This window comes from Sphaeramia orbicularis, chromosome 16 (genome assembly GCF_902148855.1).
Source record: "Sphaeramia orbicularis chromosome 16, fSphaOr1.1, whole genome shotgun sequence".
Taxonomy (NCBI): domain Eukaryota; kingdom Metazoa; phylum Chordata; class Actinopteri; order Kurtiformes; family Apogonidae; genus Sphaeramia; species Sphaeramia orbicularis.
Genome location: NC_043972.1, coordinates 5,799,994 through 5,827,292, shown reverse-complemented (window position 1 = coordinate 5,827,292; position 27,299 = coordinate 5,799,994). Strand labels below are relative to the sequence as shown.

General features: G+C 37.6%; 1 protein-coding gene and 1 non-coding gene across 2 annotated transcripts; one reads left to right on the top strand and one right to left on the bottom strand.

Moving 5' to 3' along the window:
* Positions 1–7,801: 7,801 nt before the first annotated feature.
* On the bottom strand, positions 7,802–25,643 carry cep76 (centrosomal protein 76). The gene is made up of 13 exons (XM_030159302.1): positions 25,395–25,643; positions 24,344–24,499; positions 24,177–24,261; positions 23,842–24,066; positions 23,523–23,708; positions 22,021–22,118; positions 21,643–21,771; positions 19,992–20,183; positions 14,867–15,033; positions 13,649–13,808; positions 11,732–11,905; positions 10,558–10,775; positions 7,802–8,172 (listed from the first exon to the last, which is right to left on the bottom strand). Exons 1-13 carry the CDS (start codon positions 25,455–25,457, stop codon positions 8,034–8,036), a joined length of 1,992 nt encoding a protein of 663 aa, XP_030015162.1. The 5' UTR covers positions 25,458–25,643; the 3' UTR covers positions 7,802–8,033.
* On the top strand, positions 15,056–15,129 carry trnan-guu (transfer RNA asparagine (anticodon GUU)). The gene has a single exon. It is a non-coding gene; the product is annotated as a tRNA-Asn (tRNA).
* Positions 25,644–27,299: the final 1,656 nt, after the last annotated feature.

Here is a 27,299-nt window from a genome sequence, read left to right as displayed (position 1 = left end):
CTATTCTAATCTAATCAGGCTGTGAATATACAGAGAAACATTAGCATTTATTTGGAGTTTCTCGACAGCAAGCTTTACAAAAGTGGAACTTTTACTTTTCTTTCAGGTCTGGTTTGGCATTAATCTAACACTGACAGAGTAAAGAGAGCTGAAGTCCAAACCCCATAGGGACTTTACTCTGGAAAAACCTGTATTACAGTCAATGGAGAAACAATAAAAAAAAAGTAGTTCCCAGCTGAATAAAGTGTCAGTTTGAAGTAAAAATTTTTCCAGACTGTGAAAATATGAACATATAAAGGCTATCGTTAGAGCCATAAAGTAATTTAGGTATACTTTTGCATATTGTGGCTCATTTAAAAAGTAATCTACTGATTTTGTCTTTATATTAGGATCGCAAGATAGTTTTGCATGTAATCTTTTTCTAATATTATTTTAGTGTAGTATTTGTAAATAATCAGCCAATCTGTGTTCTATTAATTCCATCCTGCTACCGCAAGCTGACCCTCTGCTGTAAAGCGCAGCTAAGTGTAGTAAAGTGATGTGAGGACACCTGCAAAGCACATGCTCTGAGGGGAGAGACTTTCAATTAAGCAGGACAGGGAGCAACAGTATTTCTGACCGTTGTTGTCATCTTAGTAGTTCCTGTTTAGTTAATATCGAAACTTAATTTGGATAGAGGCAAAGAACACTTTAACCTGTTAAACCCTAACCATATTTTCAGGGGAAAAATGCCTAAAAAGACATACCCAAAGTAAATGAAGAATGACTTCACAATAATAAGGTTCATATGGTTGTTCTTGGTGTCTGTGGACATTTACAGACCTCACAGAATCTATTCCCATTGACTAAAATATTGTATCTATTACTCTGCCTGAGTAAACTGTGACAAACTAAAGAGAAATTCAAATTTTTTTATCCTTGCCTGTTTTTTTTCGGCTGGATTGACGATGATATGCATAAATTAATTGTTTGTGTCGGAGATTTTTAATAGCGTATATTTCACCCCACAAAGATTAAAAATCATGTTTGAACATTAAAGTTTACATTAAAATACACTTTTGATGTACTTTTATTAACATTCAGGTCTAAACTTTGAGCAAAAGTTGAAAAAAACATCCATTGTCCTGATTTATTATATTTTTATAGTAGATGAATATTAATATAATTTTTTCGGCCCACAGGCAGGCCGATAGGGCTAAAGGGGTTAACTGTCAACTTAGGGGTTTTTTGTATTCTTTTTACATTTTTTCCTTTTTTCTGGAATAAAAAGACACATCACTTTACAATCCGTCTGCCTTTTTTTTTTGTCTTCCTTGTTTCGGATTATACTTGGAATGAAGAAGGTTTAGGCTTTTTTGTTGCCACTACAGCTACACACGCTGAAGTCATGGAAGTGACATCATCATACCTGTCTGAAGATGTCGCTGCAGCTTCAACATGACCAAACTGGACACATTTTCACCTCTTTCAATATTTTACCTTTAAAACTAAACTCAGCCTGAGACTGCAAGCTGAACTTTACATAATAAAATAGGGCAAATGGATTTCTTTCTTTAAATACAATTAATGTGTGGTTTGCCTCTTGGTCCTGTGAAATGCTATATAAACTGCTGCTCTAAAAATTATTTAGGTAACTTGATTGCTATTTCATAACTGTAACCTAAATTATCATTACTATTAGATTGTGATTATTATCTGTTGCTGATTGTTGTTTGTTATGTTCTGTATGACAAAATGATAAATGAATAAAAACTAAGTGTAAAAAAAAAACAAAAAACTAAACTCAGCTCAAAGATTGAAGTAAAATGTTAAAAGCAGTGGTTGTTTTGTTGTTAGTGACGTCTATCATATGCAACGAGAGATGCAGTCCATTCAGCTGTGACTTTCTTGGCTTGTACAATTATCTTTTAAACTGACAAACATATGTGTAAATGAAGAGATAAGTCAAACTATCAAAAAATTATATGTTCACTGAAGTTAGGTCTCACGGGGCAGAAGAGGCGGGGCTTTGGCTCTATTTGCAAAAATACTACAAATCTATTCTCTAATCCTGCTATCAGCCTACAATGAGAAACATCAACATTTATGTAGAGTTTCTAAACAAGCTTTACTGAAGTGGAACCTTTAGTTTCCTTTTAGATCTGGTTTGACAAAGATTTATTCAGTTCAGTTTGTTTCCGTACATTTACATAAACCTTTGTTCATACAGGAATGGCCTAGTTAGACTTTGTTTTAACCACATACAGTGTAACTCACACCACACCTCATTATATTATAATTGCGATCACAAGTTCTTTGCATTCATGGCTCATCATAATATGCATAGGTTCCACGTCAAGTGTTAGCAGTGTGTTGGTGGATCCATATATTATGCCAGAAGGTGAGCAAACATCGCATGGACGGAGCTAACAATAAAGATGCGATTTAGTAAGTGTATATAGTCACAGAAAAAATTATTAGACCATCAAAGTCAACAAAAACAACGGTTACGCAATCAAGTACTAACTCCTGTGTGTATCATGTGACTGAAACAGACAGAAAAGAAAACATGGAATGCCTGTCAGTACAATGCCATAGCTATTGATGTAAGAACTTAAAGGTAGGGTAGGAGATGTTTTCCTGGAGCATTTTTTTTACTATATAGCTTAAAACACCCTTCACATCCTGATGGCAACCAATTAAATAAATGCTCTAACAAAAAAATTTAATTTTTTGTCACTTGTAGGACAGACAGGACTGAAAAAACATCATCCAATCCTTTTAACCAGCCCATCAAAATGATTGAATGTTGATATGTCTATCAAACTCAAGTGCCATTTGTCCCTCCCCCCTCTGCAAGTACAACACGAGACTCTGGAGGTGTGGCTTTGGGGGGGAAGTCTGATGAAAGGGGTTCGGACTTTTGAACTGTGTATTTTCAAAAAGTAGCTTGCTTGAACCGTGTTTCCAGGATTTCCTACCCTACCTTTAAGTGATTTTGGTTATTAGCAAAAAAAAAAAAAAAAAAACATGGAAAATGGATAGATGTCAGCTCTGAAATTAAACTACTATGAGCTATTTTTGTTGTTATCTTTATATTTGTCCAAATAAATGTACCTTTAGTTGTACCGGGCATTAAAATGAACAAGAAATTGAAGAAAACAAGGGGTGGTCTAAGTTTTTTCATCGATTACTTGTGTACGCTTGGTTTGTCAAAGTTCAGAATGCAGTGTGTAAGCCAGTGTTGCTTTACACATAAAAGAATGATCCCAGTCTCAGTGAAGCTGAAGTACCGGTGCTGGATCGATACTCAGTATTGGCCTGTAACCAAAGCCCAATTATCGATATCAGGACTACAAAAGTTGGAGATGCTGCCAAATGCTCTGCTTTGTTCACACTGAAGCTGCTCTCCTTCTGTTGTACTGTTTAGTCATAAGCTGGTGGTGAAACATGAGATTTAAGAAGTCTTTTCCAAAGGTGAGCCTTAAAAAACAAAACCATCTTTAAGAAAACACTGCAGAGCTAAAGCTAAAGGGAAATACCAAGGGTTTATTTGTGAGTTTGTTTCATTGTTAACAAAAGAAAAAAACCCAAAACGCAAGTGTAATAGGAAAAATCCTTCCATGATCATTTTTAAAATAGAAGCTATTTAACAGTTATTGCTAATTATTGTGGGAGGGGGGTTTGAGGATACTGCCTGGATCTCCTGTTGCTCTTTTCCCTGTGCTTTCTTCTCTTGCATCCAACAAGCTCATTAAATCGCAAGCAAACTGACATTTCACCCTAACTTCTCCCCCTCTCTCTTGTTTCACATCATTAAGTGGCAGCGTCAGGCTCAAAGGTAGCCGGGCAAACTCTTTGAGAGAAATGGCTCGCCTGGCAAGCGGGCGTTTTGATGAGCTTGTCACTCCCTCACCCCAAACATGCCTCATTAGTAGTTCAGTCGAAACACCTATCTACACCCCACCACCTCCTTCTCCTTATTACACACACATACAAACAGTTTCTTTCTCTTTCTGCCTCTCCCTCCATCTCCCATCTCCCACTCTGGCCCCCCTCCTGTTTTCCAGCACTAATTAGCTGGCTTCTCCCTCTTCTGTGCTTCCCCAGTCACATCTCAAAGGGAGACGGATATGATTTTTCTTTAACCCAAAGGCCAACTTAATCAGCTGAATTAATGACTTTATTACCCGTTAGGCTCCGGGCCATGCAACGCATTTCTCTCCAATGCCCAGCACTCCTCTCTCTGTCTCTTTACCACTCCTCCTTTTACCCCCTGCAGGAATTTTTCCATTTCAAAAACAGAAAGAGACAAGAGAAAGAAAGGCTTAGAAAACAGGCGATGGGTGGCAGGAAGATATCAGGAGAAATATAATAATTGAGTTACAGGTACGCTCTAATGACTAGTTTAGCAAGCTGCTTCCAGTTATAGTCAGTTGTGAGTGTTTTAAAAAGTGTAATCAAATCGTCAAATTTTTTTTACATAATCATGCAACCACCATTTTAGAGATAAACAAAGAAATACGTGGTAATTAAAGTTTTTATCAAAAAAGTGACATCCACTTTTTCTTGAAGTTGTGTTGAATTAATTAGCACCTACGTCAGTCAAAAAGAAGGTGAAAGGAAACAGACACGTGAGGCTACAATGATGAAAATCAATTCACAGCCTAACGTCTAAACACTCCCTTTTTAATGGCTAAAATACGGTAATTAGTTGATACATCAGTGTCTGTCAGTAGATGTATTACCACATTTGAAAAACACTACTGATAAGGAGATGCGCCATTAGTCTTCTCATTTACTTGACAAACTCTAACAGAGCCCAAGGCCTATACATTGAATTAGGTTCATCTAGTGACAACAAAATAATGAGGTGGCTCTGCAACTAGGAGACTGGCCTTGGAAACTCACAGCTTAATTCTGTGACCAAAGCAAAGTGTGAAGCTCTGATACACCTGAGCTCTTTGTGCAGAGACAAGCTTTTTGTCCAGATGACTCCAGGAGACGCGCACCATTAGCAGTAATTTGGAGACAGTGGAACGCTCGGCAGGTTGATGTGGCCTTGTGGACGCTGTGTCCTTCTTTTGATTAAAAACTCCAGCTTTTCATCGTAGCCCTGATTATTCACTTTGCACAGATCTGCAGCAGTAATTTAAAACAGGATGACAGCCAGTACAAAAACAAAGGTCATGTCTTCTGCACGTTTCAGGCGGGGTGGATAAATATTCTAGCAACCTTGAATAGTATCAAAATAGAAAAACTAACCTGTTCTGTTCAGTATTTCTCCATGAAGTTTGACTGTAAATCCTGATAATGTTTAGACATTCATAACAGTAAATAAAAGCAACAGGAATTCTGGGTTACTATGGTTATTTAAAATAAAAATTCAGGTCATTATCTAAGTTTTTTTTATTCATACAGTTATTTTAGCCATTTATCCAAGTATATCTGATTGACCACTAATTAAACCATGTACATTTATGAAACGAACTTTAACATAACAGATAAACAACAGCCACTGCTATCTGACAGTGTATGCTTCATACTGGCCGCTGTATTAAAATGTCCCTGAAAATCATTTATTTTCCAAGAAAGACTTGTTAACAACAGCACATTAGACGAAACTAAGGTAATTCATTTTCCATATATGTACTAAATTTTATCTGTATATTTTTTAACAAATGACATAGGTAGGTGTAAATAAACCGAAGGCTCATGCACTCCTTAATTTATCCATCTTTACACATGAACAAATGAATCAGTCCCTGACATCATCTGTATTGCATATGAGGTAATCAATATTGTATTCTCTGCACATTTCCAGATATTTTTCACACTAAGTTTGGTGCTGAAAATATGCCAACCAACCCAGAAAGAGTCCAAGTGGCCTTGGCATATCACTTGACTGTAAAACTTGCTTGTGGCGGTTGGCTGTCCTTGCCCGATGCAGGTCAAATAAACTGCAAATTCCAGCTGAGGAACATGTTGTTGTGCAAATCTGGGTACAAAAGCCTATCAGGCATTAAAATAATCCTTTCCTTTATCCATTTATTGCTATTCAAACAACACTGGAAGTGTGAAACTATTATCCTGAGTGTGCTGCAAAGAATTCTGGGACATGCAACACGAAACACATTGAGGGAAGGTGTCTGGAACTTTCCTGTGACACCTGAGTTATTACATAAACAGCATTAAAGATTTTCTTCAACTAGCGAATACTTCAGAGTCGTATTTGACTTCCAGGCATAATAAACAAACATGCAAAAATAATATGCTAATAAAAATGGCTGCGAGCTACAATACTTTTCTCACAATCAACACATTTATAACAACTGGTGAATTATCGAAGGATGGAAAACACTCATTAACAGCTGATACCACCTCAGAAGAGAAAGACAATTATGTGTGAAGAGTGTATCCACGATAATTCAGATCAACGTGAAACACATTTCCACATACAAGTTGAATTTATCTATCATCTAATTATCAAAATGCTAAATTTATAGTTAGTTCCTCTTTATCTTTCTATAAATATCCATTTCAGAGACTGTCTGTGTAGTTTTACTGATTGTCAGGAATATTCTCGTGTTGCTTACAGTGCATTCATATGATTACCTTAATATTATTTTACTTACAACTGCTTTCCAGGAATCTTTAATTTGAAAGTCTCACCTAAATGCAAACCCCAGCACAACAACGGTGCTGTTGTGAACCAAGGTGTGAGTGATGGTTCCCCCTTCACTCTTCCGGTTTCATACAGTCATTCTTGTCTCACAGGATCTATTAAGCATTTACACCCAAGTGCCGCTGTTAAATATGGGCTGAAAACATATATAGTTCTCAGCATCTCAGACACTTCCTTTGCTGTACAATCTTCCTGTGATATACAGTAATGAGTGAAGCGGAGGTGTGTGTGTGTGCCACATTCAGGGGAAAAAAAAAGGACGAATTATTCATTAGCTCTCTATTTCGCTCTTTCAGCCTCCCTCCTGATCCTCGTGTTCAACAACTCAGGGGCAAATGCAGAATTGCAAATTAGCTTCCAGAAAAATCGAATTAATTGGCCATCCTCACAGGCTTCTTGTCAAAGTTTGGGCTGATGTGTCAACGATTTCCCCAGAACTCCAAATAGCTCTGGCATGGAGCGGAAAAACAAAGGAGCAGAGCAGAGCACTCGGTAAAAAACAAAACTACCCTGTGTGTGATAATTAATAGAGCACTTCAATCAGAGTAAAAGTTTCAGAGTTGACTTTTCTAGCCGCACAATAACTCACTCAACCGAACAGCTGTCACTTTGCCCCTCTGCAATTTCACAATCAGTGAGTCTCAAATCAGAAGTCAGTGTTCGCCGGAGGGGTTTTGGTGGCTCTCCAGTCTGAGTAACGGCTTCACTGCTGCTTGTCCTGCCACAAAAACATAATGGACATCTTAAGAACTTAAAGGATGAAAGGTACTTCATGCAAAACAGTATATATTTACATAATTTAGATAATTATTCCTCATTTCAGTTCCTAAAGATATCTCTATTGTTTCACTAAAATTATACTGATTTTATGCATGTTGTAAATCTGTGAAATGTCACCTGATTTGTTGTAAAGATGGTATACCTAGCTGCTGCTCTACTGTCTTGAGAAGAGAGGGATGACCAGAGCTGAAGCTGCAAACAGCACATCATTTGTCTTAAAGCGCCATCTAGTGCTATGTAAGTGTATTACAATGGATGAACCAGCCTCCCTGACCATGATTTTTTTTAAGGTTAATAATAGAAAATGAGTGGAAATAAATAAGATGCTAAATTTAAAAAAAAAAAAAGGTACACAGATTAATAATATTTCATTTATTTAAAAAAATAGATGAATAAATACAACTTGAAGGTGTAAAATCTAATATATGTACAAATTATAAATCAACTGCACATGAAAAATACAAATCTGCAAGCGTAAAATATAGATAAAATCCAGAAACATGACTGCATGAGTGTCTTTGTCACCGATATAAAAGTTATAGTAAAAGAATTTTCCGGGGATCTGTTGTGATATTATCGCAAGACACCATCAGAGTACGGAGCGATATTTACAAGCAAACATAAGCCACACTCCACAGGCGTTCTCTGGGTAGACAAACACCCGCACACGGACCGCCAGTCTCACATGGTCACCGCGACAACAAACTATTTCCTCGCAGAAAGGAGACCTGCAAAGGAAACAAGAAATACGAGGCATGGAAAATGAGCTACAGCAACACACCCAGATTATAACATAATGGTGATTTACACAGTTTATATAAGACTGTACTAAGAGTAGACACTTACTGACTGTTCCCACATTATACGATACAATAGAATTTTAACTGACAGGTTTTAGTTGATTTAAGCTCTTTTTTTCAGAGCTTAACTCTATTGACTCATATCTGCTCAGGTTGAAACTTGTAAACCATCATTTTGACTCTTATGATTCCAATGGTGGATGAAATATTCAGATTACTTACTCAAATATAAGTACCAACACTCACACTCTAAAATATGACACTGCAGTTCTACATTCAAAATTGTTATAAAAAAACTCTATATGTAGTATTTACACTCTAAGATATTTAAAAACAAACAAACAAACAAACAAAACAAAACAAAACAAAACAAAACAAAAAAATATATATATATATATATAAATTATCATTAGTGTTTAGAATGAAGAGATGTGAAGTTCTGCCAAAGATGCAAATGTACTGGATTGTAGAAATATGAACTGAATTTATTTCCAGTGACAAGACGGGGCCTTTGACCAAAGCATCAGACTGTGACCAGACGGGATGAGAACCACTAAGAAACAACTTTTAGAGTCAGTGAAATTGAGTTGGTGACAAAAGTTAAAAGCACTTTTGTTTTTTCCACTGGACACAGCTCTAAATGAAAAGAATGGAGTTTGAAGGTGAAATGGCAGTGTTTGTTCTACATGGGTGAGTTTGACTCTGTGGCTTATGAAGGTCTTCTTAACCCATAAAGACCCAGTGTGACTTTTGTGGCAGTTCCCAAATGAATTTCCCTCTCTATTTAACCTTTCCTAGGTGATTTATCATCATTTGTTATAATATTATTCTGTGCATTTTGCATTTTCTTCAGTGAAAATCCTGTATTTTCCTACATTTAGGACACTGATCATGCAGATGTTCATTAAAGTTCCATGTAAATTCAAAGTTTATTTTATCAAAACAGAGAACATTGAAGAAAAAGTGACTTTTTCAGTCAAATATATCATTAACTGAACATAAACCCAGTGTGTCCATCCACTGTCATTGATCCAACTCCATGGGTTTTACTGGTGAATCAATGTTGAAGAAGATGATGGTGTTTCCATGGTAACTACGGAGCCAGTGAATGTCCAAATGGGTCATATCTGATGACCATGAAAAGGTGACAAACTGTATTTTACACTAATTATTAACATGTATTGTTAGGATTAGTGGATCAACAGGCACTAAATATTCTAGATCAGTAGATGGTTTTTGGTCGACGGTGGCTGTTTGGGTCTTTACGGGTTAAGTTATTATGTGAGGTTCTAAGTTGCTGTGAGTTGATCCATGATTCAGACTAAACTGTGACAGTCCTGACCTTGTTTGGACGATTGTTTGAAACTCTTTAGTGCAGTAAACCACCAGCTGCACGTGAAGATTATAGGACACTGTTATTTTCACCACCTGTCAAAATAAGTGTCTATGAGTTTTAGTTTGAAGAAGAAAACTTAATGATACCATAATACAGATGTGTGCAAACAATGAGGTTTATACTGTATTAGTGATTGATACAGTCTGTGGATGCATAGAGCTGAATCTGTGGTGGTTTCACTCCTAAGAGACTTCACCCCACTGGTGAGAGTTGAGCTGCATTGACACTGTTTGTCTGTTTTACTACTTCAGTGTATAAGAGGTTTTTGTATTCAGCTGTAATGCTATTCATAGGTACAGAAACACAAAGCTGCTTTCAGCATGCATGCATTTCACAGTAAATCTACAGGTTTTTTAAAGAATTTAAATTATTATTATAAAGAATTTAAAGAATTTATCCTTTAAGAAGGAGGGTAAAGATAAACAACCTCCAACATTTAAATCTTGGTTTCTGGATCTTTTACATTGTTTAACACTGGAAAAAATTAGATATTCTATAAGAGGATGTGCCAATAAGTTTTTCAGTACCTGGCAACCTGTTCTGAATCACATAAGAGAGGTAGATCCCTTACTCATTCCAGAGTAGTCTGATTAATACGAGTCTGTGACTAATATCTGTTCCATTTTTTAAACTTTATTTATTATTATTGTTAATTATCATCTATTTTATGGTGCAACAGAGTGGGAATGTTCATGGGTTTGGGTACATAAAAAAACAAACAAACAATGACTGTATTTTGCTTTTCTGGATGACTCAATATGTAATAAAAACACTTTGAACTAAGAAGGAGGGTATTATTTCCAGTCTATCCTTCAGGTTTTTGCTGGAAGGGAGGGGGATTAAAAATGAATGTATTCTAAAAAGAGTAAACATACTCCGTAACATCCCACCTCTGTACAATCCAAACGGCATCTCACCTGAGGGAGGTGGCAAAGACTCTGCGGGCATTGCGGTGCAGGAAGTGGATGGGGAAGCCTTTGAAGGTGTGTCCGTCTGGCACCGCCCTCCTCACTGCATCCTGAAACTCCTCGTTGCCACAGGAGACGCCGGTGCAGCGCTCCAGCTCATAGGCCGCCAGGGCTGAGGATAGCAGGTAGGACAGGTGGTCATCCCAGACCGTCGCTAGGTCCAGGTCCTGAAGGAGAGAGAACCACCGAGTCCACGCTGTAGTTCAGGTTTTACATTACACATAAATACGCTTATTTCTGACTGTCACTGTGTGGTGAGAACTCAAGCACTTAGAAGGTCAGTTCACGAAAGCTGGTTGTCAGAAAGGAACAGGTTTCATTTCATTTTATTCATTTATTGGCCATGTACAGAAAACATTAGACTAGAGTAAAGATGTTCTGTACAAGAATATGTCTTTTTAGATAATTTCCATCTCCAGTCCTCACAGCAGGCAAAAAAGACATGAACAAAATTATGTTAAAAAAGAGATTACAAGGTACAAAAAGGTTCGTCACAGCTTTACAACACATACTCATATAAAGTGCATTCTCATACAAACTACAGAACATAAAGTGCATAGACTCCCACCCAAGTCAGGGTTCCTACAAGTTAAATTTAAGACTTTTTACGACTACTTAGAACAGAATTTAATGCCCATTTCACAGCCTTTCACCGCCACTCGTGTCAACCAGGTCGAGAAGGATCTTTTCTGCAACCAGGCATTGTTAAATTTGCACTTCCCCAGATATACTTTTTGGTTGCAAGTCCTCCCTTAAAGTTTAAGTACATTTAAACACAGTACAGCAAACAAGTTTATGGCATCACAGCTTAAAACCTACCACATCAAATTTGATACCTATTAAAGACTTTTTTAAGGTATTAAATGCAAATTTGTAATTTCAACACTTTTAAGACTTTTTAAGACCCCACAGGAACCCTGCAAGATCTGACAAGATACAGCTTATTCATCCTAAGTCCTCCTGTACTGTCAAATGCCACCCATCAGGTACTATGCAGGCCTGACCCTGCCCTAATCTCCAAACTCTAATGTGACGAAGTGAACTCATCCCCAAGTGCAAACAGTCCCACTTTGCGCAAAAATGTTAAATTAAGTGTTGTGTAAAACCTCCCTGTGTGCTTTACCTTCCTGTGCTCAGAGATCAGGTAGCGCATCTCCAGTTCCAGCTGGTTACTGACAGCGGCAGCATCCAGAGAGGGGGCACAGAGTGGAGGCAGGGGGGGCAGAGATGTCGTGGAGCCGGGAGCACAGACCGATTTCAGAGCCTCTTCACTCATGGCCTTCCATCGAGACTGGTTCTGAGGAGAAAAACACACATTAGGCTCATGCACTTACACAGAGTAACTTTTTGTTTTCACACCAACTCTCTGGGGAAGCACTTAAAAACAACATGGCAGTAGTTAGTGTGTAGTGAAACAGCTGAATATTCATTTTCCCAACATGTGCTAACCTCTGCTCAGATGAATGAAACTGGAAACTTTCCAGTCAAAAGCCCACAGCTCAGATTAAGGCAATACCTGCTCTGTCTAACCTCAGATCACCACTATCCACTTCAAAACTCTTTAAGTAATGTCATATGTAATAGGGCTGTGTGATACGGCAACATGAAAACATCTATAGTTTCTTACTATGTTCAGTCATTTATTCTTTGTTGCGTGGATGACACTTTGGTTTTCCATACACTACACAAATCCAGGCAGGAAATTTGTATGAAAATAACACATCATACTTAAAAGACAGACTACTTCAGTCACGTAAAAGGTCTGACATGCAAACTGTATCAGTTAATGCAAATCCCGGACTTCACTGCAAAAGTCTTTCACTTTATTATTTTTTTTTTTACAAATTTGGTTTTCTAATTAACTCTGTATAACTTTTCTATTTGCTGTTTTCTATTGTGAGGCTGTGGTACACAAGCCACAGTGGGCACCACCTGAGCCAAAATAATATAAATATCAATGTGAGCATCAAAACTGATGAAATAACTATTTCAACATCTAGTAGTTGCAGTTAGTCAGAGTGGATGTCTTTACAAAATCTTTAAGAAATTCTCTGCATTACTTAGTGTCTATAGCTTTTCCAAATTTTTGTTCACATCTATGGCAATAGTAACTGCTCATAATGATGGTCCATTATATATTTTCTATTGAAACAGGAGTGACCACCACATGTACACTCTACATCTCTGACAAACATAAAGAACAAACTCAAATAGTATAGAATCTACAAGTTTTAGACAAATAGCATTTTACTCAATTTTGGCAGCGCACCCACAATCCTATGACCACATCGCACACATAAAACCCTGTTTTCACACATTAATATTCTATATTTTGTGACAAAATCAAGAGAAAATTTACACAAATGTTCTCAATAAAAAGGAGAAAATAATACAATAAGAGTAGGTGCCTATATTTGTGGAGTATATGAATCTAAATGTCGTAAGAAATAGGTCTTTCTGTGTTATTTTATATTGGCGTGTTGACCTGTGGGGATCCATGGGTTCTAGATGTGGTAGTTTTTATTCTGTTGTGTATTTCTGGATGCTGTACCACATTTGTCCAGCAGTCACCGCCAAAGTGTTCTGGCCATAGCAATGTGATTGTAAGGATACTGTATTCCAAAATGGCTAATATCTCCCAAAATATTGGTCCTATTAACTTGCTGTTTTCACTAGTCTGTTCCTTGACCAAAAACACATAAGTACACCAAACTGCAGCAGTCAGCTCTTTCTGGATTTTGTGTGAATCCCTGTGCACACGCACACATAGAGGCCACTTGGCTTTTATAACATAAATGAACTAGGTATTCATCTTTATTGAAAATAAAATATACCATTATGTGTATTATTATCTGGATATTAAATGATCTATAGTTAGAATTGAGACTTTGGCCATAAATCACACAGAACTTATTCATAATTAGGAAAAACCTAAAAACATCAGTCTGAGAAAAAAAACATCCTCAGCTACAATTGTTTAATTCAGATGACAGCTCATACTCACTGTGCCCACTGATGGTGAGATACAACATGTTCCTACCTGAAAGTCAAAGATGCACAGCTCCACAGCGTCGGAGTGCTGGCAGTTGGCCAGGAAGGTTTGGTGGTTGAAGACACAGCCCACCGTGCGGTAAGGGGAGGATGGTTTGGGCTGGGGTGCCAGGGGAGGGGCATCGGGGTCAATGGCCTGGTGCAGGTATCTGAGCACCACACAACAGTGAACAAGACAACTCAGCATCATAACAAACACACAAGAAAATGTATAATTCACTTAAAACATCCTGGAAACTGAACATAAACAAAATAAAATAATGGATTAGATTTCTATAGTGCTTTTCAAGGCACCCAAAGCGCTTTACATTATTGATCCATTATTCATTCGCTCTCACATTCTCACTCTGGTGGTGGTAAACTATGTTTGTATCCACAGTTACCCTGGGGCAGGCTGATGGAAGCGTGGCTGTCAATTCAAACAGCCCTCCGACCATTCATGCGCATTCATACACCAGTGTGTGTGACACTGGAGACAAGGTGGGGGAAGTGTCTTGCCCAAGGACACAATGGCACATGACTAGGGTAGAGTGGGATCAGAACCGCCAACCCAATCTACCTACTAAGCCATGCCTGCCCTGACATGATCCATGAAAAATCCATTAAATACTGTCATCATGTAACAATACAATAAAACTGTACCTCCGCTTAATTTACTCAACATTTTATGGCACCAGAAAAAACAAGTTAATAAGATTTTTATGAATTTCTCATTAACTGAAGTACAAGACAAGACAAAAAATGGCACACCCCACACATTTCTATCATGCACACGCTGTGAACTGCATTCTCAGGAAATTCTAAAAAACTGCTGGACAAAACCCCAGAACTGAATTATAACTGAAATGTCATCAATTGTTCCTTGGCTAAAAGCCTTGCAACCAAATTTCATGGAAAACCCATTGATTGGATTCTAAGATCTCCTGCTGACAAACACACAAAGACTGTCTAATAACCGAACTGAGGCCAAAACAACAAGCTCAGTGTAGCTCAAACTGCTTCGCTGGCAGTGTCATGGAAGAAAACTGCGCATTCTGAAATTCGAGGGGATTTTCTGAGAGAAAACTTAACTGTGAAGTGGCTCCTCTTCTTCTACAATGGCAGATTACCAATGTGCTTCTAACATGTCCAATCTGTTGCAGCTGTTCTGACATGCACATGTATTTTGATGTAATTTTTCTTTAATGATAAAAAAATGTAATCAGACCTGTGTGCAGTCAGACTTTCCCAAAATGTGATGCTCCCATCAGTTCCACGTGTCAGGACCCAGGTGTGTGGGACTCCCTTTGCTTTGGTTCCCACACATACGTAGGCGTCGAGGCCGAAGCCCAGCAGGAGGCTGCACAGCAGGGTGGCGTGGTCCTCACAGTCCCCCTGAGGACAACACACACACTGAGTCTCTGTGGCGTAATCGGTGAGCACGTTCGGCTGTTAACTGAAAGGTTGGTGGTTCGAGCCCACCCAGGGACGGACATTTAATTGAGTTTGCTGCATCCAGAATGAAATATAGCTTCCACCATATACTGACCACCTTAAAAACAGACCATGATGCTGCTAAATCAGTCACTATTATCACTTTATTTCCACTAGTAAACTGTTGCTGCTGTACATGCACTACTACCTTAAGCTGTCGCTGCTACTGTATATTGTAAATATTCTGAGGTTTTTCCATTTATTTAGTGGTTTTTATAGTACTTTTTATTGTATTCTATTGTTTGTACCTATTTTTATCTTTTCTTGTCTATTTTTTATCCTGTTCATGCACACCAACACCTGGGGAACAATGTTTCATTCTGATCATGTCTGGTGATGGAATGACAATAAAACTGAATCTGAGTCTGAGGAGCAAGAGTTTACAACAAGGTATCTGCAGGTTTTAGGACTTTATAAGAGGTGGATTTTTCAAGGTGTCAGGTTAAATTTCTGACCTTACAATTCACATTAATAACAGTGCAATGGGTCTCAGTTATTGAACAGCAACATGCACAAAAAAACATGCAAAAACTATATTACAGTTTTTAAAAAAACACTAAAATATTCCAAAATATGCTAAATACACAATCAGGGTATCTGCAGGTTTCATGAGGCCAAATTTATGACTTTTTAAGACATTTTTCAAGGCGTCTTTGGTCAAATTTCAGACCTTATATTCACATTAATAACAGTCCAACAGGCCTTAAAGTTATTGTGTTGAACCAGTCTTAATCATGTTTAATCCACTAATGTTACATTTCCATTTGTCCATGACCCATGTTTCTGCTACAGATGTTCAAGCTGCTAAAGCTCATACCTGAACCCCTACACCCATGGACGACTGTATGAGGCGCCACTCATTCCCATCTCCGTTAGAATAAAGTGATCAACACTAATTACACATTGGACTAATTTTCCTTATGTTTCTTAAGCAAATATAACAATATAATTTATTGTGTCTGTGAGAGAGAGACAGAGAGAGAGTGAGAGAGAGAGAGATGCAGAGCCCTATAAAGACAGTGCTTTGATATCGCCGCTACGGTGATCACAGGGTTCATGTCATTGGCTGACGTTCTGTGACACTGAGCTCTCATTGGCTGACGTTCTGTGATGGTTCACTCTCATTGGCTGATGTTGTGTGACGCTGCGCTCTCATTGGCTGACATTCTGTGACGCTGCGCTCTCATTGGCTGATGTTTTGTGACACTGCACTCTCATTGGCTGACGTTCTGTGACGCTGCGCTCTCATTGGCTGATGTTCTGTGACGGCTGACGTTCTGTGAAGTTGCGCTCTCATTGGCTGACATTGTGTGACGCTGCGCTCTCATTGGCTGATGTTTTGTGACGCTGTGCTCTCATTGGCTGATGTTCTGTGACGCTGTGCTCTCATTGGCTTCTATGAAAACATGCACTAAAAAGTCTAGTGTGTTTGTTTAGCATTACTTGGTTTTCAGTCTTCATTTTTAAATGAAGCAGAATCCATCAAACATCTACATGACCCGTGCATGGGGACAAATTCATTGACTCTAATGTGACGGTGAATATTTAGACAGATTTAAACACAACGCTGTCTTTACACATCTGTTGCTTGTCTAATTCTCTATGTCACTACAGCAGTCTGTTTGACAGCAATAACAATTTCCTGTCCTGTTCGCTCTGTTAGCCTTTGTCGGAACTGTGGAACACACACAAGAAAGTCTGCTGCACGGGAAATAAGCTGTAGTCATCAAATTGTCCATGACAGTAAGCAACTCTTATTTCACTCGTACAACTTTTCCGGTAAAGAGGCCCGAGTTGAGCTGGGGACTTGTGTTACCGCTACTGTGTGCTGGCTCGAGCTATGGGCAAGTCAGAATGATAGATGTTCCCCAGAAGTGCTAATATGGACGGCAGCATCGGAACAGGCTGGGGACTGATGAGGCTAAATTAATTTTCCCTGGAATGAAAGTCATAAATCACAGCTGACAAGGGCCACTTTGTGAGAGTTGTGTTGTGTCTGTCTTGCCAGTCGGCTACAGTGGAGAGGCAGGGAACATTTATCCTGTGGTGGTCTGGGAAATTCCCCACTATCTAGACAAGGGATGAAAATGCATCAGTCAGTCAAGTCTGTACTGCTCCAGAAACAGAGAAGGTCCATACACACTAAAGTTTATATGATTCTCTCTGGTCTGTGGGACAAAATGTACTATCTTTGGACAAAATATTTCTGGAGTTTAATTTATAATGGCTTTTGAGGTCAGCAGGGCCAAACTGAGGTCATATGAGGGCAAGGCTTTTTCAGGGGAAAGTAATAAAGCTGCAACTGATGTTTATTTTCTTTCCAGTGTTTTTTTCTTTTAACTCTTTCGGTGCCAGACAGTTAAGGGGCTAATAAGCCTTAAAAGTGCCACAGAATTTGGCCGTTTTTCAGTATTCCGCGCCATTTTTATAATATTTGAAGAATCCTGCAGGAAACCGCTCAGTAACATCCGACCGATTGCTGATTAGATTCAAAACGCACCGGACGCAGCCGATTCATTATTGATTGTAATTTGCATAATTTATAATAATAATAATAATAATAATAATAATCTTTATTTATATAGCACTTTTCATACATTAAAAACTGTAGCACAAAGTGCTTTACATATCAGTTTAAAAATCAGTACCGCCCCCCCACCCACCCACACCCACCCACTCACCCGCACGCACACACACACACACACACACACACACACACACATATACATGCAAACCCACAAGCTCACACATACTTAAGAAGACTGACTGAGCACGGGTAGACCAGAACAAAAATGTACAAGTAAAAGTAAAACATCAGTTTAGGAGGCGCTGTCTCAGGGAGCCATCCGCACCAGGAGGCAGCCGCCGACCCCGGCAACCAGGCACCAGCAACACAGCCCCGCATCCCAACTAGTGGGAGAGGGCCAACTGTGACCCCCACCCACCAGAAAGGAGCGGACCCCAGTGAGAGAAGGCGCCACAGCCCCCGGAGTCCACAGCCACCCCCCGGCATGGAGGGCTCCCTCTGATGAAACACCGGAGAATAAGAAACATTAAAAAGATATAAAAATATTATTCGGTCGCGTGACCTCAAATTCCCGTCTGCTTGGTCTCAAAAGGGGGACACAGAAAGAACGTCATCGAAATGTGAGAAAGAAATGGGGGTGGATGGTTTGTTTGTACACAAATGTGGCGTGTTCTCCAAAGCCGATCTGATCGGCCCGTGGCACTTTAAAGGTTGTATTCGTAAAGCCGATTTAATCGGCCCATGGCATTGAAAGAGTTAAATAAACTGTCTTTGATTAATCTGTTTAAAAAAAGAAAGGCACCCATACTAGCAGGACTTTTCTACTGTATTTACGCACAGCATCCCTTTGAGTTAAATACCAGCATCAGCATGCGAACATGCTGACGTGACGATAATGGCTGATGATGAGCAGGTTTAGCATAATGTGAACCAGGGGTCACCTTTCATCCTGTTAACAAGCTAACAACTCCCAATTAGCAGGAGACACAGAAGAGCTGATGAGAATGTCACTGGTTCTGCAGGCATTTGGTCAAAAGCTCTGGACTGAGTGACATTTGGATGCGATGTTGGTACAGTTAATTATACCGTTCATCCCCAGGGGAACAAGTTGTGTTTGTAGCAGGTTTCAGAAGTTGTACAGACATTTCAGTCTAATCCACAAGGATCCAGTTTGACAGATGCAGTTAGAACTAATGCTATTTACCTAACATGCTTAATCATCTTCCTCTGCTCTTTATCATCACATGTAAAGTGGTAGAATGAACTTGATGTGTTTTATGGACTCAATGACTCAGAACTGCAGCAGATTGAACATAAATAAATGAACAGAATTTACAGAAGTAAACCCAGAAACAGGAAGTGACAACTTAACAACCGCATTTACATGTTCTTCTTTTGTCCTCAGGGTTAAATTTATGTATGTATGAATATTTTGATGTTGGACAAACATTTTACTATTACCTCTGCCAAGGAGGTTACGTTTTTGTCGGCGTTGGTTTGTCTGTTTGTCTGTCTGTTTGTGTGCAAGATAACTCAAAAAGTTATGGACAGATTTGGATGAAAATTTCAGGAAATGTTGATACTGGCACAAGAAATAAATGATTAAATTTTGGTGGTGATGGGGGGGCACTGATCTGCCTTGGTGGAGGTCTGCGCTCTCCAAGTGCTTCTACTTCTGGACATTTTACCTCTAGATTCCTGAAATGATCTCTTGTTAAGTAACTGTATGTATGAATATTTTGATGTTGGACAAACAGTTTATTATTGTAATTGTTCTGAAAATTTTACCTCTAGATTCCTGAAATGATCTCTTGTTAAAGTAATTGTATTTCCTATTCTTACTATGATGAAGAATTTAAAACCACAAATAACCTTCGGCATCACTTCTATCTTGAATTACTTTGCTTAAATCCAAAAGTCAAACTATTAAATCACTAACTCTTAATCACAAAATCAGAGCCTGTGTGTCTGTCGATAATGTTGTCAGTCTTCTTTCATCTTTTACATTGTTTTCATCTTGATACCATAAAGTTTCATCAAAATCAGTCATAACGTTTTTTTTCCGTAATCCTGCCAATAGACAGACAAATGGAAGTGATCACATAATGTAAGAGAGGTAATTAATCCTACTTTTGTTGACTGAGTGGTATCTCAGGCAGTAGTGGCATCTATAAGACTGACACATGCAACATTTCACAGAAACATTAGTGAGGAAAACCATAAATCTCCCCCTGTCTGGGTCTTAGACAGTAGCCACAGAGTACAGTAAGTGCACTGACATCTGAAAAATGACTCTATCCTTGTTGCCGATAAGTTGGCCAGTTCTCCTTACCTTCCCTCTACACAGGAAAGCCATTAATGTGCACCACTGCTCCTGTTTGCCGGCTCCTCCTCCCACCACTGGAGCCCTCTCATGGGCTAGCAGGCTGACGAATCGAGCCGCCTGGCGAGGACTCTCCAGGAGCCGCCCCGCCCGAAGGACACGCACGTACGAACACACCGGCCTGTTGACGCCATTTTCATCCTGCAGAGATACACAGATGTTAAAGAAAAAGGATGTTTGTATGTGTCTATTAGCTTTAGAAAACTATCCTCATTCTTAAGGTAAAATAAGTCTTGAAAAACTCTCGGATTAGCTGGTGAATGTGCTGTCATTGTAGATGAAAACAGGCCTGTTGTTCTGAGCCTTTTTAAAGACAGTAGTGGAAAAAGGTTTTTGGATGCTCCATGCATTTGTGATATGTTACATTAACTCATAAAGACCCAAAAAGCCATTGGCAACCAAAACCATCTACTGATCTAAAATGTTTAATAACTTCTGAACCACTTAACCTATCAATACATTAAATAATAGGTGTGAAATGAAGTTTATCATCTTATCATGGTCATCAGATGACCCATTTGGATGTTCAGAGGCTCTGTAGTTACCATGGAAACACAGTCATCTTCTTTAACATTGAGTCACCAGTAAAGCCCATGGTGTTTGATCAATGACAGTGGATGAAGATTCTTGTTTTTAGATTCGGTTAATGATATCTTTGCTGAAAAAGTTTTTGATATGACAACACTCAGCATTAAATTGAGCTTCTGTGAACATCTACATGACCTGTAAATTAAATAAATACCTGATTTTCACTGAACAAACACAAAATACCAAGAATAAAATTATAATAAATGGTGATAAATCACTTTAAAAAGGTTAAATATAGAGAAAGATTCACTCGGAAAGTGCCACAAAAGTAGGTCTGGGTCTTTATGGGTTAAGAATCCTTCTTTAGTCAATGAACTGTGCCAAGTATTGCTCCATTCCTTCTGCACATGCTCTGTTCCATCGAGGCCAAAACTGGATGTTTCAGCAAGATAATGAAACACATCCAGTTTAAGACATGTTGAAACTGTCAAGAATTTAGTTTTGCTATTTCTTTTTTAATCATTTGTATTTGTTTGTGTCTGTCTGATGCAGACACATCTTTTGAAACACAAAAAAGATTTTCCCACATATATTTCGTGATATGAGGATTAGGTTCAGGATAAACTTTATTGTCCCATACGGGAAATTTGTTTTGGATAACAGTACTACACATTGCTCCATTCACATTCGGACACATACAATCACAAAACAACTCAGTCACAAAATCTTGAAGTCAGCATAATCAGAAATATGTATCGCATCAAGTCCATATATTGCACACTTCCCTCCAAGATACAATAAATAGAATAAATACAATTAAGACAACAAGTTGATTTAAAAAGGGTGGGAGTAATTTCTTTCCTTAAAGAGTAAAAAATGTAAAAGTATTGAAACACAAATAGTTTATGTAATATCTGAGATTGTATAAAATGTTAAGGGTGTCTGAAAGCTTTTTTCCACTGCTGTAAATGCTTCTCACAGGACAGTGACATTACATTCATATGCTGATCGTATAGAATGTGATGGAGTGCTACAAAGGTCACAAAAACCACACATGCAGACTCATACAAACCTGTGCAAAGATCTTGACCATTTTTGATTGATGTGAAGGACGGATTTCAAGGAACTCTCTCCACCACTGCTTGGCATAAACCAAGAATAGCCTCTCCTTCTCTGCAGTCCTCTGCCTTTCCAGCGATTGCTGAATGAGGAATCAAAAGTGACGTCAGCTGCTTAATATAGAGCCTGAATTGTTTCCCCTGCAGGACTGTCCTCACCCAGAGAGATGCGCATCTCTACCAGATTGATTCCACATAACATTAACGGAATCATGTTTCATTGATTCAGTTTTACTCATTCATTAATTCACAGCAAGTTGTTATTCATCAATAATTAAGCAAAGAAATAAACAGAGACAGAAATATAGATAAGGAAACTCCAGTGTGCTGACCTGTGTAGTGATGATATCACTCCTCAAAGACTCTGTGAGAGGAGGGTAAAGCTCAAGATTGATGGTCAAAACACCCGCAGGGACTTTACATTCACTTCCTGTTAAGAAACACACAAATGTGTTACTGGAAACTACCTACCAAGATATTTAATTAATAAGAGATGCACCGATTGTGAAACTCTGCTCTGATATCAATGTTCTAATAATCTGACTGATAACCAGAAGTTACTGTGCTTTTTTTGGGTTGTTTTGTCATTTATTTCCTCTTTTATGCCTTGAAAACCATGAAATCTTAATTAGAAAATACTGTAGAAATTGAAAATGTTTTTCAGGCATAACTCACATTATCCTTAAATGTATATAAATTCAATCTTTAAATAACCACAGCAGAACAGATAAACATTGTCCAATGCCATTAGTGAGTCTTTTTATTTCCTAATGGGTCAAATGAGGTGAATATCAACCAGTACCAGAGTGTGTTTGATGTATTGGTGCATCCTTAATTAATAATGACTCCAGCATTTACACTTTTAATAGTGTAACAGCTGTATTCAAAGATCAGATTAAAAAAAAGCAAAAAAAAAAAAAAAAAAAAAAAAGAAAAACATTTAGAGAGCAGTAATTAAAAAATTATAGAAAGCACACCATCCTCTGTGACCATGAAATGATGCAAGTGTTTCTTGAAACAGAAAAGGTCATAGGCTGATGTCAGAAGAACTAATGACTAATTATTGCAGCTGTTTTATAACTGAAGCTGGATCTACTGTAACAACCACTAATAATTTATTAAGCGAACACAACTAGCTTGGAACATTCGTGTATGACAGTTAACTATAGAGAGTCACTCAGTGACATACTTGATGATAGTAATAAAAAAAACAGCAAAATACTCCTAGAACAAAAAAGGTAAAAAAAAAAATTTAAAAAAAGAATAAAAGAAAAAAATAAAATAAAATGATAAAAGCAAAGAAAAAAATTAGCCTAATAGTAGACAAATTGGCTTATTCACAATTACATCCTACACACAACATAGGGACATGTGTTGTTATTAATATTATTAGAGTACAAAAGTATATATAGCACGCCAAACAGGAAAAAGAAAAAAAATATGTGTGTCATGGAAAACTGCCCTAAAAGCATTTTTTGGAGTTTAGAGTGTAGGACCAGGGGTGGGAGGGTGAGGGGATGGGAAGAATGGGACATGCTTAATGCCTCTGAAACTGAATATTCAAATGTTCAATGTAACTTAAATCTGCACCAAAAAATGGTAAATAAATATGTTAAAAAAAAAAGAAAAAGAAAGTAATTCAGTTATTTAAGTAATTTCCTGGACAACAAATATTTTATTTTGTGGAACTCTGAGTATGTATGGCCTCTGGATTTTACATAGTTGCCCCCCCGACCTCTGCTACTGAACTGCAACATTCTTAGTTATGAAGATATTAGGTGTCTAAATTAAAAAAAAAAAAATGGAGGAAATAACCAAAGCTGCTGTTTCTTACCAACGCCCATCAGCTCCACAGCAATGCAGGTCTTTCCAGTGGGTAAGTTGAGGACTGTCCTCCAATCAAGGAAATAAGATGAGATCAGCGTTGTATCACTGGATGTGTCTGTTTTTATCAGCACCAGGTGAACAGGGTCACATATAGACAGCATCATGGTAGCATCTGCCATCTTGCTCCCCTCTCCTACAGTAAAGTCATGAAATGAATGAATGAATGCATTTACAGGTGAGTATTAATAAACATAAAGAGTACATATCTAATAAAAGATTCTTTATAGCTGAGTACAGTTGAAACATAATCAACATTTTTCAGATACCTATCCCATCTTTGTGGATCTCTAAGAGAAAGCCCTCCTTTAGGTCTGGTTCACAGGCACATGGCACCGGCTTTGAGCGAAACCTCTGGTTGCGGAAGTGAAGGTAGAGTGTAAACGTAGAACACACCTGTCCCGGTAAAGGCTCTGGCTCTTGGAGATGCTCCAGGAAGGCTTTACCACCAAGTACTTGGAGGTAAAGATATCGCCTGGTTGGGTCAATATTAGCTGAGAGAATTAAAAAGATAATCGTAAAGAACCAGTAGATAAAAAAGGAAATGTTGCTCAAGAGAATACAGGTTATTACTATGTTTGCCTGGATTTTATAATGTTCTTACTTTTCTTCAGTGGCACAACATCTTTGTCAACATAATGAGTTGCAGGCTTTGGAGGAGACTGTGTTCCTATATTTGTGGATGCCTCCTATGACACCAAATCAAAAAGTTAAGACGGAACTATACAACTGTATATAAAGAGGAACATTCACTGTAAACTGTGGAATAACCTGAGTAAAATGTAGGTCTTTCATCACATCATCTATGATGCCCCTGGACTGTAAAGCATGTAGAAAATCTGTCTCTGACAGAGTTCGATGTGTTGGACCTTGACTACCCCTTATAGTCTCGGCTAGCACCTCTCGGATCTTCCCATGAATATCCATCTGATGCCAAAAAAAAAAAAAAAGAGAGACAGCAGAGATTTCATGGGTATTTCAAGAGTGATTAACATTGTTTTAAGGCAACAGTCGATCGTTCATTCACATCACCCCTAAAACTTTTGGATATTACAGCATTCTGGAAAAGTGACTGTTTTAAGTTTATTTTATTTTAAATCAGTTTATCAGTTTGTTTTATTGTACAGGTTGTTTCTTGTAAAGCAGTACAGTGCAACTAAATCTACCAGTTCTTGTACATTGTACTTAGCACACCTCTTATGTCTTGATTTGATTAATTGTATTTCCATAACTTGCACTTAACTTTCATTACAATTCTGAGGAAAATACTGCACATTTTTACTCTTTTTGAAAATTTCAATTCTCCTTCTTCTTAAATTACACTCCTGGATAAGAAATTTTTCAGAAAGCTGTAAACAATGCATTACTGTAGAGTCAAGAACTGAAGAATATGTAAGGTTGGATAAAATTAATTCATCATTAAACATCTACAGTATTAAACATAACATACACATTAATGCAGCAGTAATGTGATTGGGTGTTTTCAATCATTATGAGGCTTATGTGTAGCATCTAACTCCCCAGAAACCTAAAGAGAACCCTGTATGAATCTAAAATCACATTTTGATGCACAATGGTTACTTTTACCTTAATACATTAGTACATTTTCTTGTTAATACAGAACATTCACTTCCACTGAATAATTTTCATGGTTGTATTAGTACTTCTAGCAGAGCCTGTAAAGCCAAATGTATGCAAGACATTGTTTATTTTGCAAGATGTTAGAGTTAGGGTTAACAACCCTAACCCTACGGAAGGAGAAGGACACATGCTTAGCACCACAAATGTGTAAAAGTAAAACACATGGAGTTAGTTTACACACCTTGAGCAGATGGTTGTGAATGATCTGCTTCAGTTCGGAAGCTTTTTCTGGAGGTAGAGACATTACCTCTGGGATAAGACGGATAACCTGGCTAAGAAAACAAACCCTACCCGAGGAATGATGACCAACTGTGCTTTCGTATCTTATACCAGGTTTAACATTAGTTTCGTCTCCATTTCTGGTCAGTAAAGCTTCATAATTCTTTTTCCTGACACTGACCTGACAACAACAGCTGCCAGTTTAAACAGTGGCGGCGGAAAAGCGAGCGGGAATGCGACCGCACCGATGCCTGACTGAGTCACGTAGTCTGAGGTCAAACCCGGACACACATGAAGTCAGTCTAAACACAAAAAATATCCATGTAAAACGAGGCGAATATTTGTATGGATACATCTTTTTAAAAAGCATTTATTTTAGATTTATGTAGTTTTTGCGGCATAAATATTTTCCTTTTTATTCAGGCACTATCTAGGTCGACTCTAATGACGTCATATCTGCGAAACATTCGAAGAACCCTTTTGTAGTACATTTAATTCTTGTAGTTCAATAAAAGTATTTTAATGATTGAAGATTGAATTAAAGAAATACTTACATGCTATTTTTAACAGTTTTTTTTGTTTATTGCGCTGATTTTTAATTTACGAAGAAGGACAATCGTATGAAAGTGCATTATTAAACAATTAAATAATAAGATTAATAAATCCAAGAGGAAAGAAAACTGTAGAAAAAAAAAACAGAAATAAAGGAATGTGACAGAATATATCCCCCTGGTTCCTAGTTTATCATATATATATATATATATATATATATATATATATATATATATATATATATATATATATATATATATATTTTTTTTTTTTTTTTTTTTTTTTTTTTTTTTTTTTTAATATTTATAATATTTTATAAATGTAATTTAAAAAAAATCTGAGATTTGTCCTCAATATTCAACAATTTTACATTAGTCTGTAATGTGATTTTAAAAATCTCTACAAATACAGTTATTGGGTATAAAGGTGTTGGTTCATAAGTTTAAAATATGGAGATCTACGCTTTTGTGCATCAATATCACATGTAACAGTCTTTACGTAACAGTCAGTGATGGGGAACTTGACTCACATGACTTACATTCAGGTCTACATACGTATATTTTAACACAGATTTGTACACCACCACAGTGGGTCTGAAATTAAGCAATTAATGTGTGGTTGAAGTGTGGACATTCAGCTTTAATTCAAGGGGTTTGACACAAATATTGCATTAACCATTTAGAAATTGTAACTATTTTAAGCATAGCCCCTTTATTTTAAGATACAAACATGAACACTGTAAGCTTTTTTATTTTTCTTTCAGACAAAAACAGTCACATGATCCACTTGTTTTGGTTTTGACAAGGGGTCAGTGCCAGAAAACGAGTAGATTTTGCTTTTGAAAATTCTTTTTTTTTCCCCATGTAAGACCAGACAGTTCTCATCAGTACCAGGCTAAATCATAACATACATACATATAATAATGGTTACGACTTAACCAGTTCATGTGTTTTTCCCTGGTATAAATCCACCATTTGCATGTATATTTATTTATAGATATTGATATATATCAGTAGGAGATTATCTATGTCAGGACATTAAATTTTGATTATATTGCTCTGTCCTAAACCACAACATTGCATTTCTCAAACCTTAGTTCTTACTCATCTCAATTACTGTAAAAGGGCAGACTACAGGTCTCATTGTGGAAATAAAGAATAATTGCATCACCATATGCAAAATGACAATGGAATGGTTGCACTTTTGTGGCTCATGAATGACTGGAGAAGAAAAAGAGAACTGAGTAAATGTGTTGATAAAAACTGTAAAGTGAAAGTTAGCATTCTCTAAAAGGTCTTACATGTTCTAGTTGTAA

What these genes read in the sequence shown, in the direction of transcription:
- cep76 (XM_030159302.1), bottom strand. Translation starts at nt 25,457, where the DNA reads ATGTCTCTACCTCCAGAAAAAGCTTCCGAACTGAAGCAGATCATTCAC. An exon ending in GATCCACAAAGATGGGATAG is followed by an intron (nt 23,709 to 23,841) that starts GTATCTGAAAAA and finishes ACTTTACTGTAG; the next exon opens with GAGAGGGGAGCAAGATGGCA. An exon ending in GTCTTTGCCACCTCCCTCAG is followed by an intron (nt 8,173 to 10,557) that starts GTGAGATGCCGT and finishes TTTCCTTTGCAG; the next exon opens with GTCTCCTTTCTGCGAGGAAA.